This window comes from Ranitomeya imitator, chromosome 3 (genome assembly GCF_032444005.1).
Source record: "Ranitomeya imitator isolate aRanImi1 chromosome 3, aRanImi1.pri, whole genome shotgun sequence".
NCBI classification, from domain to species: domain Eukaryota; kingdom Metazoa; phylum Chordata; class Amphibia; order Anura; family Dendrobatidae; genus Ranitomeya; species Ranitomeya imitator.
Genome location: NC_091284.1, coordinates 352,821,587 through 352,842,993, shown reverse-complemented (window position 1 = coordinate 352,842,993; position 21,407 = coordinate 352,821,587). Strand labels below are relative to the sequence as shown.

The following is a 21,407-nucleotide window of genomic DNA, read 5'->3' as shown; positions in this document are numbered from 1 at the left end:
TGTTGGTTTATTTAATGTTGCTGAAAACATATATACCGTATATACTCGAGTATAAGTCGACCCGAGTATAAGCCAAGGCACCTAATTTTGCCATGGAAAACTTGGTAAGCTTATTGACTTGAGTATAAGCCTGGTATGTATTGTCCCCTCATCCCTATCCCGGTATGTGTGATTCCTCCCTGTCCTGTCCTGCTCTGCGTGGCTCCCCCGGTACCTTCTTGTATGCATGGCTCGACTCCCCCCTCCCATCTTGTATGCATGGCTGGGCTCCCCCATCCTCCTCTGTCCTTCCCCCGTCCTCCTCATTCGTCAGACTTGCTCTCCTCTCACCGTCGCTGAACGTCTCGGCGACAGCTTCTTTCTGTGTTGAGCGATCACGTGGTACTGCTCATTAAGGTCATGAATATGCACTCCACGCCTATGGGAGTGGAGTCTCGTCCATATTCATGACCTTAATGAGCGGTACCACGTGACTGCTCAGCACAGGAAGAAGCTGTCGCACCAGGACAGATTTGCAATGACGGAGATGCAGCGACGGAGGGTGAGTACTTTGTCTGTCCTGTTGAAGGCAGAGCAAAGTACTGCAGTGCGCAGGCATCGGGAAAGGTCTGAGTGGCCCAGGGACTGCGCACTGCAGTACTTTGCTCTCCCCTCAACAGGGCAGACAAAGTATGCCTGAGCAGGAGCCACGACAAGAAGCAAAGAAGAGGACGACATTGTATGAAGATGGGAGGCGCCAGACCTGGACCGCGACACCCATCGGACCAGACCGCACCGGGACCGCCCCTGGGTGAGTATAATCTTACTTGTTTTTCTTATCTTTCAGGTTACATCGGGGGCTTATCTACAGCATTACAGAATGCTGTAGATAAGCCCCTGATGGCGGCAGCCTTAGCTTATAGGCAAAAAATGGGGTGACAGATTCCCTTTAATGCCAAGTGACAAGTCCTCCCTATTGAACAATGAAGTTCTCAGCGGAACATAACTTAACTTGCCCTGGATGTGTTTCCAGCAATCTTTACTTTTGTGACTTAAGTTGCAAAGTAAGAAAGTTAATCATAAAAGGTTAATCATATCCTAGAAAATTATTTCAGACTGCTACAGGCTCGGACTGGCCCACCGGGGAACCGGAGGATCCTCCGGTGGGCCCTGACACTGGCATCTGCTGGCAGGGCCTCCCCCCGCTCCAGGGACCCCCCCCCCCCCCCCGCCGCCCGCCCGCTCGCTCGCCTGCTCGCTCGCCTGCTCGCTCGCCTGCTCGCCTTGAATACTCACCCTGCCTGCTCCAGCGATGGTCTCGGTGTCTGCACTGCACGAGCGGTCACGTGACACCGCTCATTAAGATCATGAATATGCGCATATTCATGATCTTAATGAACGGTGTCACATGACCGCTCAAGCAGGAAGAAGGTGCTGCGCCGGCGCCGCCGCCTGGAGTCGGGACAGAGCGCGAGGGATGTCGGCACGGCCGTGTAGTGGGACAGGTGAGTATGAGGGACGGGGGAACGGGGGGGGGGGGGATGAAGGAGGACATAAGCCGGCGCGCCGAGCAGGAGCGGAGAGATAAGCCTGCATACAGGGGGGAATATGAGCCATGCAGGGGGGAATATGAGCCATGCAGGGGGGGATATAAGCCATGCAGGGGGGAATATCAGCCATGCAGGGGGGGATATAAGCCATGCAGGGGGGAATATGAGCCATGCAGGGGGGGATATGAGCCATGCAGGGGGGGATATAAGCCATGCAGGGGGGAATATGAGCCATACAGGGGGGAATATGAGCCATACAGGGGGGATATAAGCCATGCAGGGGGGAATATGAGCCATGCAGGGGGGGATATAAGCCATGCAGGGGGGAATATGAGCCATACAGGGGGGAATATGAGCCATGCATACAGGAGGGGTAATATGAGCTATGTATATGGGATAGGAGGGAGATGAGCCATGCATACAGGAGGGGGGTCATTATACAGTATGGAGCATCATGTGTGGCCGTTATACAGTATGGAGCATCATGTGTGGCCGTTATACAGTATGGAGCATCATTTGTGGTCATTATACAGTATTGAGCATTATGTGGGATCATTATACAGTATGGAGCATCATGTGCGGCCGTTATACAGTATGGAGCATCATGTGCGGCCGTTATACAGTATGGAGCATCATTTGTGGTCATTATACAGTATTGAGCATTATGTGGGATCATTATACAGTATGGAGCATCATGTGCGGCCGTTATACAGTATGGAGCATCATGTGCGGCCGTTATACAGTATGGAGCATCATGTGCGGCCGTTATACAGTATGGAGCATCATGTGTGGTCATTATACAGTATGGAGCATCATGTGTGGCCGTTATACAGTATGGAGCATCATGTGTGGCCGTTATACAGTATGGAGCATCATTTGTGGTCATTATACAGTATTGAGCATTATGTGTGGCCATTATACAGTATTGAGCATTATGTGGCATCATTATACAGTATGGAGCATCATGTGCGGCCGTTATACAGTATGGAGCATCATGTGTGGTCATTATACAGTATGGAGCATTATGTGGGATCATTATACAGTATGGAGCATTATGTGCGGCCGTTATACAGTATGGAGCATCATTTGTGGTCATTATACAGTATTGAGCATCATGTGTGGTCATTATACAGTATGGAGAACTGTGTGGCCGTTATACACTATGGAGCATCATGTGTGGTGGCCGTTATACAGTATTGAGCATCATGTGCGGTCATTATACAGTATGGAGCACTGTGTGGCCATATTTTTTTGTTTATAATTATTGTATATAAAACAGTGTGATCAGCAATGCTAAATGGCTGCGGTTGGGACGTGGATATGGGTGTGACTAGTTGTGAAATGGATCTAGTCAGAGGCGTGGCCTAAAATTTGCCGCGGCGCACTACGCGCGCCGCAAACTTTATACCTCCTTCCCTTCTTCAAAAGTTGGGAGGTATGGTACCACATTTGCCAGATCACGGCAAGTGCCGCAAATCCCATAGAGAATGACTGAGGCCGAACGCAGTGTTGCCATAAGTGATCCGTTACGCGGCAGATGCAGAAAAACTGCCGGATCTGCTGCAAAAGGCGACTTTCACATCAGCGATTTTTGCCAAAGTCACTGCCGATAGTGTCATACTCACCAAAAGGGGAGGCAGCGCTAAAAGTGCCTAGGGCAGCAGAAACTCTAAATACGGCCCTGGGGGGCTACATTATATTCTGTGGGGGGACTGCATTATACTCAAGGTACTACATTATATTATGGGGGCTACATCATACTATATGAGGGGTTACAGTATACTCTATGGGGGGCTGCATTATATTCTGTGGTGGGGCTGCATTATTCTCTCAGGGGACTACATAATATTATGGGGGCTACATCATACTATATGAGGGGGCTACAGTATACTCTATGGGGGGGCTGCATTATATTCTGTGGTGGAACTGCATTCTCTCAGGGGACTACATTATATTCTGTGCTGGGTGGCATTATACTATATGAGGGGGGGCTGCATTATACCCTATGGGGGTGCTACATTATATTCTATGGTGGGGACTGTGTCATACCTGAGAGGGTTGCATTATATTTTGTGGGGTGCTGCATTATATTCTATGAGAGGGGACTGCATTATATTTTATGAGGGGGCTACATTATATTCTGTGAGGGGGCTACCCCAACCCTTGCTACATTATTAAGACGTGAACTACCTTATATTATACCCTGATATTAGCGCTTTTTACCGCACAATTGGTGGTCTTGTATCTATTTCTATGTAGCTACATAGTGGGCCCCAAGAATGATTTTCTCTGGTGGGCCCAAGGTGCTCCAGTCCGACGCTGGACTGCTAGGATAAGTCCTCTTTTTTCTGATTAAGTTGAAGTCAGATTTCTGGGACCCCCGTTGATCCTGAGTTTAAATGAATGAAACTTAGAACTGTAGTGCTGGTGGATGGGAGAGCCAATATGTAAGGAAAACTTTAAAAACACGTGAAAATAAACAAATTTGTGATATATTTTATTAGAAAAAATCTGCTTTTTTTTCTCCTCCTGAACCGATCATTAATTCTCAATTCAGGGGTAAAATCTGTCTTCAGTGAATACAGACTTTCATATACAGTTCTATAGTGAGGGCAGAGGAGATGGAGGCAGATACATTCTGTTCTCCTGAATTGACATTTCCCAATATTAATGTTTGCCCCTATGAAAATAAAAACACTTATATTCCCCTCCCTTGTCTGCATCGTTCCAGTGGTGTTGGCTCTTCTGGGGCTCTAGTGCGGTTGTTAAAACACGTGAACCCTGTGCTCAGTCAGTACTGGTGTCACAGGGCTCACAGGATTGTGAGTAGTGAGGGACTGTTGGAATGTTAATGAAGTGCTTGGAATGGGATCCTTTCCATCTCCGCTCAGGAATCCTGGAAGACCTCCTCAGTTCTTTAATCAGGCTGGTGTGCCAGGGTTGCCTGTTGATTGTGCAAGCTTTGGTATGTGTGAGGGGGGCAACTGATTTGAGAGCTGCAGCTGTTGTGGAACTTATGTCTAAGAGGGAGAAGGGTTTCAGAGAGTGAGTGTAAATCAATGTGTTTGTGTCAATGTGATTTCTGGGTCTGCAAGTTTGTGGAGTGGGGGTTGTGCACCTGGACATGAGATAGAAAAGAATGTAAGTAGGTTGTGGTCAGGAAGAGGGAGAGGTGAGTTATACAGGGTGGAGCGCGGTAATTTGCTGATTTGGGAATGAAATAAAAAAATTATGATCATTAGAAAAATTTATTTTATATTTTAATTATACTGAACAGTAATGGAATTTTTAAATTACATGGTTTTAAATAGTGTATCTGGCAAATGTCGACCTTCGCTATCCACACACTGCTGCATACGTTTTCTGAAGTTTTCATGAACTCTAACAAGCATGTCCACTGGTATTCTGCCAATTTCAGCTTCAATATTGTTCCTTAGGTCTTCCAAGGTGTTGGGACGGTTGATATACACCTTAGTCTTCAGGTAACCCCAAAGGAAAAAAATCGCATGGGGCTAAATCTGGTGAGCGTGCTGGCCAGTTCACATCTCCCCTCAAAGAGATAAGCCGTCCAGGAAACATTTGCCTCAAACAATTCATGGTAACCCTCGCTGTGTGTGCAGTGGCACCATCCTGTTGGAACCATGTATCCTCTAGTTCCATTGCCTCAAGAGCCGGCTGAAAATAATCCTGTATCATAGACAAGTACCGTTCGGAGTTCACAGTTATGGCACGACCATTATCCTGAAAAAAGTAAGGACCAATGATGCCTACTCGTGATATGGCGCACCACACAGTGAAAATGAGGTGAAAATGTGCCTCATCAGAAAAAAACACAATTGCGTCACGGGGTATCGTTGCTAACATGTCTTCACAAGAGGTCCGCCGTGTCAAATAGTCCCATGCTGACAAATGTTGGACCACGCACATTTTATACGGGTGAAAATTCAGTTCATCATGAAGAATCCGGTGGAGAGAACGTCTTGAAATGCCAAGAGCAAATGATTGCTTCCGAGCAGAGCGTTTCGGAGATTGCAGTACTGCTGCTCTAACTCTCTCGATGTTTTGTGGTGTTGTAATCCTTCTCTCAGGTCCCCTTCGTACACATGACACATTCCCTGCTGTTCTGAATGCATTCACCCAATTTACAATTGATTGCCGTCCAGGAACACGTCCGCGTGGAGGAACAGCGAATTGTAAACGAAAAGCACGCTGCACTGTAATGATCGAGTGGGCATTTGAAAAATACGCTTCAACACAAAATGACCTCTCCTCACGTGTCCACTGCATGATGGCAACTGAAAGGCAGAGGAATACAAATCTCCCATCAGCCTCTGTAAGCCACACCCACTCTCCCCTCTCTTCGACCGACAGTGCCGCCACAGCATGCAGTGCAAAAAAGCAAATTACCGCGCTCCACCCTGTACAAGTTATATAGGGAACAGAGGAGGGTGAAGATGAGACCCAGTGTGTGGTCCTCTTTGTGAGTGGCTGGGCAAGACCATTGAGTGAGGCCGAAGGAGGAAGTGAGAGATAGAAGCTTAGAGACAGCTGAGTGGGAAGTGTCAATGGGAATGTTGAAGTCTCCCATGATGATAGTGGGGATGTCAGCAGAAAGGAAATGAAGTATCCAGGTGGTGAAATGGTTGAAGAAGGTGGTGGCTGGCCCTGGAAGGCAGTAAATGACAGCCAGTTGGGGGAGGAGTAGATGTGCACAGAGTGCACCTCAAAAGAATGGAGAGTTGCAATAACCTTACATACATGATTAAAATAGACTCAAAAGTTAAATTCAATAATATTCTAATAATTAAGAATATTCCAAAAATCAAGAAAACTGAAATGCTAAAACGGTCTGATAAAAAATAATGCAAGATAGGACAGACAAGACATAGGTGAAAGGAAAAATAAAAAGGGATACTATGTTACAGCTGTTCTTTCTAACTCCCTCATATACATGGGCACTCATGTGAGCATGCATGCATTAAGCTTAGAAGAACCATTTCTATGAGACCCACACTGTGATCAGGCACCTGAGTAATGGAACCCAAACATAAATAGAAAAGAATTGAAGGAGTTCGTTTAAAAGGGAGACCAGACTAATCTAGCACTCGCACAGCTCCATTGACAAAAAATAGGCAACAAAAAGTTTTTTTACAAGTTCCAAATTTTATTAAGTCACTAAAATAATAACAAAAATATACAAGTTTAATATTTCCACAGCATGTTAAACTGAAGAATCACATTGCCGCGTCATTCTTACCATACAGTGATCAACATACAACTCAAAAAACAGTGTCAGAATTTAAATTTTTTTCACCAATTCATCGCACTTGGAATTTAATTTAAAATTTTTTCAAAAAAAAATCAACACCCCACATGGCTATGTCAATGGGAAAAAAGTTATAGCTCTTGGAAGAAGGAGAGGAAAAAAATTAAAACCCACAAATGAAAAATTGCCTTATGAGATTAAAGAATAACATTTGAGTTTCTTGTGTATCTCTGTTTCAGCGGATGTTCTACGATTCTCTTAATTCTGGCTACATTTCCCGTGATGCATGCTACAGAGTTTCCGTGTATTCTTTGTGAAGCCGCTTCAGTCTGTCTTCCCTGCCACCTTCTGGGGATAGGCTACTTCTTGTCATCTCTTACAAGCAGTGGGAAGCTGCATTTCATGGAAATATATTAGAGATTTTTTAAATTCTTAACTATAATATATGTTTTTGTTGCTTATTTTTGAGACCCATTACTTTTTGTTGTTTTTGGCAATGGCGCTGTGTGAGGGATTGTATTTTTTTTATAGTGGGCAGGTGTTTTTAATGATTTTTATTTGGTGTTCATACAACATTCTGATAGTCTTTTATTACATTATTTTTAGAGAGGTGCACACCAAAAAAACCATCAAATCTGACATTTTTTTTCTCTTTATGACGTTTACCATATGGAGTAATTACTTTCATGTTTCAATGTCAGATTTTTATAGTTGAAGTGATACAAGACATGTTTTTTCTTTATTTTTAAACTGGGAAAATCTGAATTTGTATATTGATTATATATATATTTTTTACTCTATTTTTTTAGTCTCCGTAAAGAACTTAAACCTGCGATCCTTTAATCACAGTATTGCAGTAAATAGTGTAAATGATGGTCTCCTATGATGTCCATCCTGTGACTGGGCTTCACTGGAATACCAAGATGGCAGCCATGGGGGCCTTCAACAGGCCGCTGGCTGCCATGGTGATGATCGATTGCTCCATTTAAATGCCATTGTCCATGATTGACACCAGTACAGTATTTAAATTGGTAAAAGCAAACTTTGTTCGATTTCACATTATGAGAGTGGTCACCTTAAAAGGCTTGTTCACGATGGTTACCAATTAGGCTACTTTCACACTAGCGTTTTTTTTTAATACGTCGCAATGCGTCGTTTAGGGGGAAAAACGCATCCTGCAAAGTTGTTTGCAGGATGCGTTTTTGCCCCAGAGAGTAACATTACCGACGCATTGCAACGTATTGACACACGTCGCAACCGTCGTGCGACGGTCGCAACCGTCGTGCGATGGTTGCGCTGTGTTGTGGCGGACCGCCGGGAGCAAAAAAACGTTGAATGTAACGTTTTTTGCTGCCGACGGACCGCTTTTTCCGACCGCGCATGCGCGGCCGGAACTCCGCCCCCACCTCCCCGCACCTCACAATGGGGCAGCGGATGCGCCGGAGAAATGCATCCGCTGCACCCGTTGTGCGGCGCATCAAACGCTAGTGTCGGAATCTCGGGCCGACGCAATGCGACGTGCCGAATCCGACGCTAGTGTTAAAGTAGCCTTACGGTATTCCTTAATATTTCTTACCTATATGTGTGTATTTAGGGCTAAAGATCATTTTTGCAATTGAGTTTAATAAAAAACATGTTGCACTCTTTGGCGTCTGCATTCTCTTTGTGTCCTGGCATATTCAAGTTTTGATGTGGCCTGTGGTCATAAATCATCTGAATAGAGGCCCAAAAAGACAGATAAGATTTACAGAGTCTCCTTTTTGACCATCAGAACAGCTCACTGACTGATCCTAAATTATCTCTTTCTGCAGCCATCACAGAGGCTATAGAAAGTAAATTGGCCAATCGTTTTTAATTCAAATTAAAAAAATATTTTTTTTTAGCCAATAATACATGAATAAAAAACCTCTTTAAATCACTACTTTGTCTAGCTATACAGCCATCTTTAAACATGCAGTATCTATGACAAGCGGTATAATTCACTAGGGCACTGAATACAATTACTGTGCTGTTATTGCCTTCTACTGAGCGCTGACTGACGCTTGTTTTATCCAAAGTCAGGAATTTCCAAGTTGTGCTGGTGTGCCATCTACCACTGTATTTTCTGGTGAAATGCCCTCCTAACATTCTTCTTTCTTTGTTTGTGTGTGATAAGCTTTAGATGATACTGAATGTAGAGACTAAAGCATGATCTGCTTGCACATATGGGCTAAATGCACAGATTTAGGCAAGCAATGTTGGCAGCAATGCTTAAAAGATGTCCATTCATGGATGAACAAGCCGAGCAACTTTGAAGTAAAGTGTACCTGTCAGTTCAGGAGACTTCAGAAGGAGCCATGTACTCTTGAGAAATATTATGTGTGGCCAGTCTGATTTATATCTGCATTTTCCCTACATTGTTCCCAGTGAGAACGAGCTCCTGCCCTCTCTGATTACACAGCAGTGTAGCGAGCATTGTTGCTGTGCCTCCATCACATCGCATTCTCTGCGCTGGGTGTGCGTTCAGGCAGGAGTTATTTGCTGCTTTTACCTGAGCTGCGCACCTCTCGGATGGGAGAGGGAGGGTCGACTGGTGGTGGTTCAAGGAACCATACCCTGATCTGCTTGCGATTAAAAGGGCAGTAAAATATTTAAAAAAAATGTTAGAGGTTTAGTTACTCTTCAAGGTTCTGTTCACACATCTATTTTAGGAACAGATAAAAGGCATAACTAATCTGGGGCATAGGATATGCAAACAAAATCTGAGGGACCTTGTTGATATGGGGGTCTGCCTGAGTTTTTTTTTTTTTTGTTTTAAATGGAAGAAAAAGTTCTGCACATGGGATTTTTTTCTCTATTCTAAAAAAGACAATACTAAGCTGATCCCATGTTTATCAATGGATCTCTTTTTTGCTTCTCCTTGATGCAACACGTCACTTATTTGTCTGGAATGACATGTGAACACAGCCTAAGTTTTCCACTGTGATGTTCTATCACATGACTATAGCATAATGAGGCTGAGTAGTCATACTGCTCGATAATGCTTGCTAATCCCCGCCACCTGATCAGCAGTGTAAACAATGGGAATAACAAGGCAATGGCCAGAACAACAACATTTAATGTGATTTTCTGTTTTACATTTTTTTTTTTTATTTCTAAATTAGGCCTGCTAATAAAACAGGAAAATGACAGCTAATCACCCTGCTTGTGGTCCGTGATGTCTCTCCTCCACTGCCCATGGTATTTGACCAACTGCAGTGGTGGCATCAGGACTACAATGCACATGACTGCTGCAGCCAATCACTGTGCCCAGTGGTGATGCCAGTGTGCTCTGTAGTCATGACATCACCACTGCAGACGGTCAACAAAATGGTTTACAGAGGAGAGGCATCGCTGGTCCTGTGCAGGGTGAATAACTGATTTTATCATTTTTGGATACAAATTTTAAAAAGAAAACCACAGTCATTACAGTAATTACTTTGGATCATCTAGCTATGGTGCATACTAGACAGATTTTGTTTAATCACATCACGATAGGGATGATAATCTGCATGTATCTTACCTGCGTGTTTTCCATTTACCTGTAGGTAAAGTGTATACATATGACTGGAGGCTGATCACTCATCCTACAGATTACAGTGGGGAGATGGAGGGGAAACATTCTCAGTCCCTTAAGTTGTCAAAGGTAAGTCAAGTCTCATAGCTAGTATGGTTAGACCACCCATAGATAATTAAAAAATGTATTATTTATAAGTGACTTTATGATTATATCCTTCAATTCAGCTCATTAAATGGCTCATTAAATGGGTGGTCCAACTAACCATGTACATTTTAATCAATAGATCTTTGAATAATAATTTCCACAATTGGATGTGTTAAATAAAATGTTCCTGTGCTGAGATAATCTTATACATGTGCCCCTGCTATGTACTGTGTAACGGCCGTGTCTGACCATACAGGAACATGGTCTGATCATATCACATCTCCTGGGCAGGGGAGAACGCAAAATTGCATACAGACAGGACAGCACGGGATCACAGCTGATTCTTTCTGTGAGGCAAAGCTTTTGCTGCTTGTTTGTGAACATGTTTTACATCACAGAAACCAGAAGCTCTGCTGTAATGTCCCTGCACAGCCAGACACTGCCATTACACATCACATAGCAGGGGCACATTTATAAGATTATCTCAGCACAGGAACATTGTTTTTAAACATCCAATTGTGGAACAAATCTTGGAACTATTATTCCAAGATCTAATAATTAAAATGTGCTTTGTTTGTGGTAAAACCCATTGAATGGATTTCCATAAACATCCAATTTTTACACGTAAATATACTTCTAAAAAGTGTTTTGAATGCAATGCAACAGGCCAATACACATATGTTTTGAAGTGAATCTATACGTAGTGTGTGTGTTTGTGTATACAATATATAAACACTGTAGGCACAGAGGCATAGTTAAAAAAAAAAAATCAGTTGATGCAGGCTTACCTGTTTGGAGTACAAGCCACTCTTAGGCTATCTCTGACCAACATACAACAATAGGTCTTTCCACATCATTCCCAGACCACATCTGAGACACCTAAGCTGCCTACTAAATGGATTGCTCAGCCTAGGTTAGCGATATGGAGGCAGCCAGTCCCACCATATCGCTAAATTTGGGGGGGAAATGGGGGTGCATCTTACAATGCGGATATACCTTATCTGTGCTGCCGCTGCGGGTGTCCGGTGCTTGCCTCCGCGCTCTATCCCTGGTGCTACCGGGTGCTGCCACCGCGATCTGTCCCCGTTGCTTGCCGACGCTGCTGCTCTCTCCCGTGCTGCATGGGGGGGCTCTGCCATTCTTTCCATGCTTTCCTGTACGTGTGCGGTGGATTCCTTCTGGGAAAATGGCCGCCGGGAGGCGGCGCATGCGCAGATGGAGATCTCAGTACTGAAATCTCGAGAGATGAGATTTCAGCACTGAAATCTCATCTCTTGAGATCTCGGTGCTGAGATCTCCATCTGCGCATGCGCCTCTCACCCTACGGCCATTTTACTGGAGTCCACCACATAGGAAATCATGGGACTGCCAGGGCTCTGGCCTTTCACAAAATGTCGGCAGAGCCTCGGCAGCACCGGAGATCACCCCAGCAGCACCAGGCAGCGCCGTCTGGGCACCTGCAGCATCGGAGACACCAGCAGATCACCGGACACCAGGAGTAGGACCGCCGGAGACACCTGCAGAGCTCCGGGCAGCCGTTCCAGACACCAGCAGCACTGCCGGACACCCCTTCATCCCAGCCTGCGGCATCACCCCACTCCTGCCTCCTCCAGCAGCGACCCCGCTTCACCACAGCCACCACCCCCGGTAAGCAATAAGATGCATGGATTATAAGAAGCACCACCACTTTATTAAAGAAAAAAATTTCCCTATTTTTCTCCTCAAAATTTGGGGTGCGTCTTATAATCCGGAGCATCTTATAAAGCGAAAAATACGGTAATTTTGCTGGAGCCTACTCTCCAGGCTTCACATCACAGAGGCTAGCCACCTAGGTGACATTCATTACTTGCCCAGCTGCATCCTTACTACAGATAGTACTTTGACAAGTAAGATTTTAATTAATATCTCACTGAGCACAAGAAAAATGTCTAAAATGTTGATAATTGCCAGGACAGAGTTTCATATAACATTTTTTGAGATCCATAACATGAAAGTCACGTTAATAACTTTTATTACAAAAGCTTCATTTTTACTTTAAAATGAGCTGATGCAAAAATAAATATACCCCACATGAAAACTACTACGTATAGATTTTTGCATGATCTCCATGATTTTTAAGGATAGCACCAAGTCTTCAAAGCATGGAATAAACAAGTTGGCGATATACTGTAACATATCTTTTTTTTTTTTTTTTTATTCTTTAAGAATTATGTCTTTTAAAGCCTGGATGCTGGATGAAGATGTAGTTTTAGTTATGGAGTGCATTCATTTTTGAATCAACTGAATCATCTCGGCTCAATTTGAGTAAAATGGAAGATTTTATATTGAAAGTTATTTTTTTAACCTTACTTTCATGTTATCAATTAGAAAGTTAGAAAAATGTTCTATGAAACTCAGTCTTGTCAAAATTTGGTAAATTGTTCTTGTGTTCAGTAAGATGTCGATTGAAATCTTACTTTTCATAAAGGGTGTGCTCTTTTATGCTGAGCACTGTATATATAGTGTCATGGATGAAAGTGTTGGTACCCTAGAAATTGTTCCAGAAAATGAAGTATTTCTCACAAAAAATTATTGCAATTACACATATTTTGTTATATGCATGTTTGTTTCCTTTGTGTGTATTGGAACAACACAAAAAAAAGAGAAAGAAAGGCAAATTGGACATCATTTCACGCAAAACCCCTAAAATGGGCCAGACAAAATTGTTTGCACCTTTAAAAAAATTGTGAGTAGACAACTTTGTTTCAAGCATGTGATGCTTGTTCAAACTCACCAGTCGCAAGTAGCAAGTGTGGAGTGTGGGTAATGTGAAAATCATACCTGAAACCAGATAAAAAGGGGAGAAGTTGACTCAATCTTTTCAATGTGTGTCTGTGTGTGCCACACTAAGCATGGAGGACAGAAAGAGGAGAAGAGAACTGTTTGAGAACAAAAATTGTTGAACAATATCAACAATCTCAAGGTTACAAGTCCATCTCCGGAGATCTTGATGTTCCTTTCTACACAGTGTGCAACATAATAAAGAACTTTGCAACCTATGGCACTGTAGTGAATATCCCTGCACGTGGATGACAGAGAAAATTGATGAAAGGTTGTAACACAGAATTGCCCAGATGGTGGATAAGCAGCCCCAAACAAGTTCCAAAGGAATTCAAGTTGTCCTGCAGGCTCAGGGTGTATCAGTGTCAGCACGAACTATCCGTCCACATTTGAATTAAATGAAGCGCTATGGCAGGAGACCCAGGAGGACCCCACTGCTGACACAGACATAAGAAAGCAAGACTGCAGTTTGACAAAATGTATGTGAGTAAGCCAAAAATCTGTCTGGCAAAGCCTCTTGTGTACAGATGAGACAAGCATAGAGCTTTTTGTTGAACCACGTCATTCTACTGTTTGCTGAAAACGGAATGAGTCCTACATAGAAAATAACAAAGTACCTACAGTCAAATGTGGTGGAGGTTCAAAGATGTTTTGGAGTTGCTTTTCTGCCTCTGGCGCTGGGTGTCTTGACTATCTGCAAGGCATCATGAAATCTGAATATTCGGAAAGGATTTTGGATTGCAATGTAGTAACCTATGTCAGAAAGCTTGGTTTGCGTCCTAGGTCAGAGGTCTTCCAGCAGGAAAATGACCCCAACCCTATTTCATGAAGCACCCAGAAATGGATGGAAACAAAGCAGTATGGAAAAGAAAAGTGGTTCAAAATTCCACTTGAGAGGTGTAAGAAGCTTGTTGATGGTTATAGGAAGCGATTGATTGCAGTTATTTATACCAAAGGGTGTGCAAACAAGCTCAGGTGCGAACAATTTTGTCCTGTCTGGACCATTTTTGTGGTTTTGTGTGAAATTATGTCCAATTTGCCTTTTTTTATCTGCTTGTTTGTAAATACTTTATTTTTTCTGGAACACTTTCAAGGGTGCCAACAATTTTGGCCATAATGTTACGTGTTTGTGTATGTGTGTATAAATGATTTTCATGTGTACGTGAGGAGGAATTGCAATGTTGTGTGTGATTAAGGATCTAATACGTTAGGAATTTGTAAGACAGTAATTTGCAGTAATGTCTGGAAAAAAATAAGTGATAGAATAGTACAATACTATATTGGTCAAGTGTGAAGACTGTGTCTTAGCGTCAATGTAAGGGAAAGGTGAGGTTATCATGAGGTTTTTGGACAGTAAGTTCAGAAGACTTTGCCCTGTTGTATGCACAGATATGCTAGATCAGATTTTGTTTATGAAAGGTGTTTTCCCACGAACAAAGTGCATTTTAATCAATAGATCTTGGAATAAAAATAAACTCCACAATTGGATATGTTTAACCCCTTAGTGACCGCCAATACGCCTTTTAACTGACCTGAGATATAAGAGACTTATATCCCCATACAGGTGACAATCCAGTAGCTGTCAGCTGTCCACTATAGCTGACAACTTGCTGCATCAGCCATGATCAGTGTTTGCACCGTCCAAATCTATTTAACCCCTTAGATGCTGCTGTCAATAGTGACTACATCATTATAAACGGTTAACAAACTGTGGGGGCTTCCTCTTTATCCCAATTGGTGGTCTCAGATCATGATTGCATGGTCCTGATGTTTGTCATGGAAATTCATGACCAAATAGTGGCCTTAGAGTCTGTCGGCTGTAGTAACCTGTTCAGAAGTTAGTGACATTTAGGTGATAAAAATACACATTTTCATTTTTCTCATGCCACTTTGAATTAATTCCTGAAAATCACCCGAAGGGTTAACAAACGACCTGACTGCAGTTTTCAATATGTCAGGGGGTGCTGTTTTTAAAATGGTATCACTTGTGGGGATTTCCCTATATATAGGACCCCCAAATTCACTTCAAACATGAATAGGTCCCTAAAAAAATACATTTTGTAAATTTCCTTGAAAAAAATTTAAATTGTTGCTACATTTTTAATCCTCCTAAAATGCTAACAAAATAAAATAACATTTTGCAAATGGTGCTGTTGTAAAGCAGACATGTGGGAAATGTTATTTATTAATGGTTTGCTGTGGTATGACTATCGGAATTAAAGGGATAATCATTCAAAGTTTGAAAATTGCTAATTTTTTAACATTTTTTTCAAATTTCTGATATTTTTTATCAATAAACATAAAGCATATCAACCTAAATTTACCATTATCATAAAGTATAATGTGTCACGAAAAAACAATCTCAAAATCACTGGGCTTTGTTGAAGCGTTCCAGAGTTATTACCACATAAAGTGACACTGGTCAGATTTCAAAAATTTGGCTCCGTCACTAAGGGGTTAAATAAAATGTCCCAGTGCTGAGATAATCTTATAAATGTGTCCCTGCAGTGTACTGTGTAATGGCCGTGCTTGACCGTGCAGGAACATGGTTTGATCATACCACAGCTCCTGGGCAGGAGGAGCAAAGGAGAATAGACATTACAGCAGATCATCACATATGCTGTTTTCTTTGAGGTAAAACATGTTAACAAACCAGCAGCAAACTTGTTTTACCTCACAGAAAGAATCAGCTGTGATACCATTCTGTGATATCTGCATGCTCTTTTGCTTCCTCCCCTGGCCAAGAGCTGTGCTATAATCAGGCCATGGTCCTGCATGGTCAGACACAGCCAATGAACAGAGGCACATTTATAAGACTGTATTGGTACAGGAACATTTTGTAACACATCCAATTGTGGAAATTATTATTATTCTGAGATCTAATAATTAAAATGTAGTTTGTTCATGGGAAAAACCCATGGGAGAAAAGGCTGTTTATGGCATTTCTGGTTAAACCGTGTATTTTATTACAGAAGAGTCCTAGTCCTGTACTTTGCTGTGTATAGACTGGCTGTGACAGTCTGCTTCATTTCTTCATTTCATCACCATTGCTTTCCTCTACCAGCTCACAGCAGGTCTGTACGAGTTCAAAGTCATTGTGGATGGAGAGAACGCACATGGAGAAGGGTTTGTGAACGTCACAGTGAAACCAGGTCAGACATCCCCTTAAGATGTACTTCTGTAAGACTTGTAAACATGTAATCGTTCTCCCTAAATATAAATCTCATTCTCACAGAACCACGAGTGAACCAACCTCCAGTAGCAATTGTGTCCCCTCGTTACCAGGAAATCTCATTGCCTACCACTTCTACTGTGATTGATGGCAGCCGTAAGTATCCTGTTTATTGATTCATTTCTGGTCCAAATGGTCTGTTTATGCTCAGAGAGCACTTGCTATATTCTTGCAAAAAACTAGAGGAAACAATAGTATCCAATGGTCTGGGTGGATAAGCTCACAGCATGCTCTCATTTGGTCCGATTTACGGACCAGACAAATGCAGGTGAACAGCTGTTGGTTCTTGCACTCTTCTGCTATGCGGGCGAGAGAATAGATCTGCACACTGGCCCATACTGAGTTGTGTCTATGGGGCCACATGTAAGGCTCCATAATCAGGATTAAAGCGGCATTCCCATCTCCAAGATCCTATCCCAATATGTAGTAGGTGTAATAATAATATTAGAAAATACCTCCAGTTAGAAATGTAGTGTAGTTTTTCTGATTTGTTATGTCTCCTTCCTCATGTGCAGGCATTGCAGGACCTTAGGTATCCATGGTTACGACCACTAACAACTAGTTCACTAACTGTCACTATATCCATTACCATGGATATCTAAGGTATCATGAGGGACGAGACATAGCAAATCAGAAAAACTACACTACATTTCTAATTGGAGGTATTTTCTAATATTATTATGATTATTACACCTACTACATATTGGGATAGGATCTTGGAGATGGGAATACCTCTTTAAGTGAGGGCAAGGAGTGCAGACATCATTCGCTGCCCATGTCCAAAGTGCTAAACTGCAGACCATTTATTGGCATTCATACTTTCGTATGGAATTGATTGCTTACAAACGGAGTATTTACAGCATTAAAGCATGGCCTGTATGAAAGATAGAGCATATGGTTAATTCTGTCCTGCTTTGTTTTACAGAGAGCACTGACGATGAGAAAATTGTTAGTTATCACTGGGAAGAGCTGAAGGGTCCTCTAAGAGAGGAGAAGATCACAGCAGACACTGCCATCTTAAAACTGACAAATCTTGTACCTGGAAATTATACTTTTAGGTAAGGCTTTAATTGTTGTCTGATGTGAGATACGACTACATTTTTGTAGCAAGCTTTCATGTGACCGATGGCCTTAACAATACCATGCCAGGTATGCCCATTATTATGGCACATGGAGGTCCAGGCTGAGGGAAAACAATCAGGCAATGTGATTAACAGTAGATTAAGTAAAATGTCATCGTAAGGTTAGGTTCACATAGTTAGTATTTGTAGATTTTTCTACTTCAAAAGCATTAGCAGAAAAAACACTGCGTAAAATATGCACTTTTTGATGCATTTTTACTTGCATTTTTTTCTTTATTCATTTGAATGGGTGAAAAACACTGTAAGAATTAGCATGCTGCGGTTTGAAAAATGCATTAAAGGTTCAAATCTGCCGATACCTTCAAAGTAAAAATTAACACATGAGATTTCAGAAATCTCATTCACTTTGCTAATATTGTAAAATGCTGCATTTCTTGTGTGGCAAGAACACAACATGTGAACAAGTCTTTATGTAGAAAGACTGTCATTTGATTAATTCACAGTTAATAATTAACAGTTCTTAATTCACAGTGTTTTGTGTGGATGACAACAAATGAATAATCCTATTTTTTTCATCACCATCATAACTTATTGCGTTATAATATAGTCTGTGTGTGTGATGATAAAGTACAACTCTACTACTGAAAAGTGTTCATTATAGTCTATTACCATCAAAGACAAGCAATGTACGCAGTGTGCAGAATTATTATGAGATTCTAGTGCATGTATAATCCAATAATGGTAACGACTCTCATGCTGATAATTGACTCTCATGCTTATTCTTCATGCACTTTCCTTGTTTGAATCTGCAGGTTGACTGTCGAAGACTCTGATGGGGAAAAAAACTCTACAACAGCCAACTTGACAGTGAACAAAGCTGTTGATTATCCCCCAGGGGCAAATGCAGGAGCCAACCAAGTCATTACACTGCCCAGAAACGCCATAGTCTTGTATGGGAATCTGAGCACAGACGATCATGGTATTGTCAGCTATGAGTGGTCTTTGAGTCCCAACAGCAAAGGGAAAGTTATGGAGATGCAGGTGAGCTTGAACCCATATGTAGCTTATACCATGAGAAGTAGGTTCATTTGTCTATCATATGATTGGCCAAAGAGCTACATGTCAATTAGGCCATCATAGAAAACCGTAGATAATAGAAAAAGCGAACTATTAAAGGGGTTGTCCACTACTAGGAAAAACCCTTCTCATTCCCCATGTTTGGCCTTTTAAAATTGTAACACTTTTACTTACCTCCCATGCCAGCGCCATTCCAGTGGTACCAGCACTCGCGGTCCTGGGGCTCTCATGCTGTTGTTATGACATGTAAGCCCAATCAGCGCTGGGGTCACTGTCCTCATGTGGACAAATCAATTATCAAGAGGAAGTCAAGAGAGCAGCTGCAGTGAAGCCAGCGCAGGGAACGCGAATGCCGATACCACTGGAATGGCGCTGGCATGGGAGGTGAGTATAAGGGTTTTTATTTTACTGGGGCCATACATGAATGAGAAGAGATTGGCCAAGTTTAGTTTCATCTGACATAATGATTTTATTTTTCCTTAATATTTGGGGAAGATACTGCACTTGACACAGAGTATTGGATAGATTTTGAACCTGTTAATTGCCTAAAGACATATTAATTTAATGTTATAAATGGTCTTTCTGTCAAATCTACAGGACAAGTACCGAATGTCTGATATTTGTTACAGGAAAGATATATATCTTGGTACCGTGTTGGCCAGTAGATAGAAAAATATTTAGAATTGAGAGTCCTCATTGGTTGATGCCTTTTAATGGCTAACTGACAAGATGGTAACAAATAGCAAGCTTTCGAGACTACACAGGTCTCTTCATCAGGCAAAGACTAAAACAAATTCTGAAGAATCACATATTTATGCACAACATAGCACAGAAAACATGGATAAGACAGGTGACATGAAGCAGAATTACCATGAGTGATAAACAGTTATGTCCATAAATATTGGGCCAGCTCTTAGATAAGGATTGTTTTATTGTCCTCTGATTAGGGTCTCTGTTGTGATGACCCCTCATAGTCTGGGGGGGCAAGTTCCTTAGTTGATGTAAAAAGACATAAATCCATGCGACACATTCATTCCTGCAGTGAGAGTGTCAAAGGTCGTCATCAGTTTATATTCCCAGACTCTTCTGTCTCTCTGAGATTTGAAGCTACCTTTTAACACAAGTAATTTCATGTCCATAATGTTATGATTTGGGAGACAAAAATGTATTGCCACAGGTAGATCCATTCTTTTTTTCTCTTATTGTATGAGATGAGAGTTCATCCTTGTTCTCAGTTTCTGCCCTGTCTCCCCATCATACAGACCCCAAGTTGGACATTTAGTACAAATAATTAGGTACACCACATTAGAAGTGACGTAGCTGAAAGTACCTGGGATCTTGTAGTCCTGATGTGAATTGGGGATCTTTATCTTGTCCGTGGTCATTATAAATGGACAGGTTTTACAGTTTTTCTGATTGCAAGGAAAGGTACCTGCAGCTGTTGGAGAGGACAGGGAGCTCTTGACAATGATGCTTCTTAGATTTGTGGGCTGCCTAAAACACAGTAGTGGGGGGTCTGGAAAAATGGATTGTAAGCGGGCATCTTTTTGTAGTAAAGGTTGTAATTTCCGTGCAGCTTCCCTTACCACCTCCAGATTTGGATTGTAGGTAACTACTAGAGGTACCCGGTTATTTTCTTCTTTAGCTTTGTAATGTAGCAGGTGATTCCTTGATATTCTGGTGGCTCTTTTAATCTGGTTTTCAGTTGTTCTTGGATGGTTGCCCTGATTCAAAAAGGTCTTTCTGAGGTGAAAGAATTTTGTTTTAGTCTTTGCCTGATGAAGAGACCTGTGTAACATAGTAACATAGTAACATAGTTAGTAAGGCCGAAAAAAGACATTTGTCCATCCAGTTCAGCCTATATTCCATCATAATAAATCCCCAGATCTACGTCCTTCTACAGAACCTAATAATTGTATGATACAATATTGTTCTGCTCCAGGAAGACATCCAGGCCTCTCTTGAACCCCTCGACTGAGTTCGCCATCACCACCTCCTCAGGCAAGCAATTCCAGATTCTCACTGCCCTAACAGTAAAGAATCCTCTTCTATGTTGGTGGAAAAACCTTCTCTCCTCCAGACGCAAAGAATGCCCCCTTGTGCCCGTCACCTTCCTTGGTATAAACAGATCCTCAGCGAGATATTTGTATTGTCCCCTTATATACTTATACATGGTTATTAGATCGCCCCTCAGTCGTCTTTTTTCTAGACTAAATAATCCTAATTTCGCTAATCTATCTGGGTATTGTAGTTCTCCCATCCCCTTTATTAATTTTGTTGCCCTCCTTTGTACTCTCTCTAGTTCCATTATATCCTTCATGAGCACCGGTGCCCAAAACTGGACACAGTACTCCATGTGCGGTCTAACTAGGGATTTGTACAGAGGCAGTATAATGCTCTCATCATGTGTATCCAGACCTCTTTTAATGCACCCCATGATCCTGTTTGCCTTGGCAGCTGCTGCCTGGCACTGGCTGCTCCAGGTAAGTTTATCATTAACTAGGATCCCCAAGTCCTTCTCCCTGTCAGATTTACCCAGTGGTTTCCCATTCAGTGTGTAATGGTGATATTGATTCCTTCTTCCCATGTGTATAACCTTACATTTATCATTGTTAAACCTCATCTGCCACCTTTCAGCCCAAGTTTCCAACTTATCCAGATCCATCTGTAGCAGAATACTATCTTCTCTTGTATTAACTGCTTTACATAGTTTTGTATC

General features: G+C 42.1%; 1 protein-coding gene across 3 annotated transcripts in view; it reads left to right on the top strand.

Moving 5' to 3' along the window:
* KIAA0319L (KIAA0319 like) overlaps positions 1 to 21,407 on the top strand; it is a 199,257-nt gene that overhangs the window by 130,271 nt on the left and 47,579 nt on the right. For all 3 annotated transcript variants that reach the window (XM_069756828.1, XM_069756827.1, XM_069756829.1), the window contains exons 7-11: positions 10,362 to 10,459; positions 16,362 to 16,449; positions 16,533 to 16,625; positions 17,455 to 17,587; positions 18,424 to 18,652. In XM_069756828.1, coding sequence (XP_069612929.1) covers positions 10,362 to 10,459; positions 16,362 to 16,449; positions 16,533 to 16,625; positions 17,455 to 17,587; positions 18,424 to 18,652 — 641 coding nt within the window. The remainder of the gene's footprint in view (positions 1 to 10,361; positions 10,460 to 16,361; positions 16,450 to 16,532; positions 16,626 to 17,454; positions 17,588 to 18,423; positions 18,653 to 21,407) is intronic.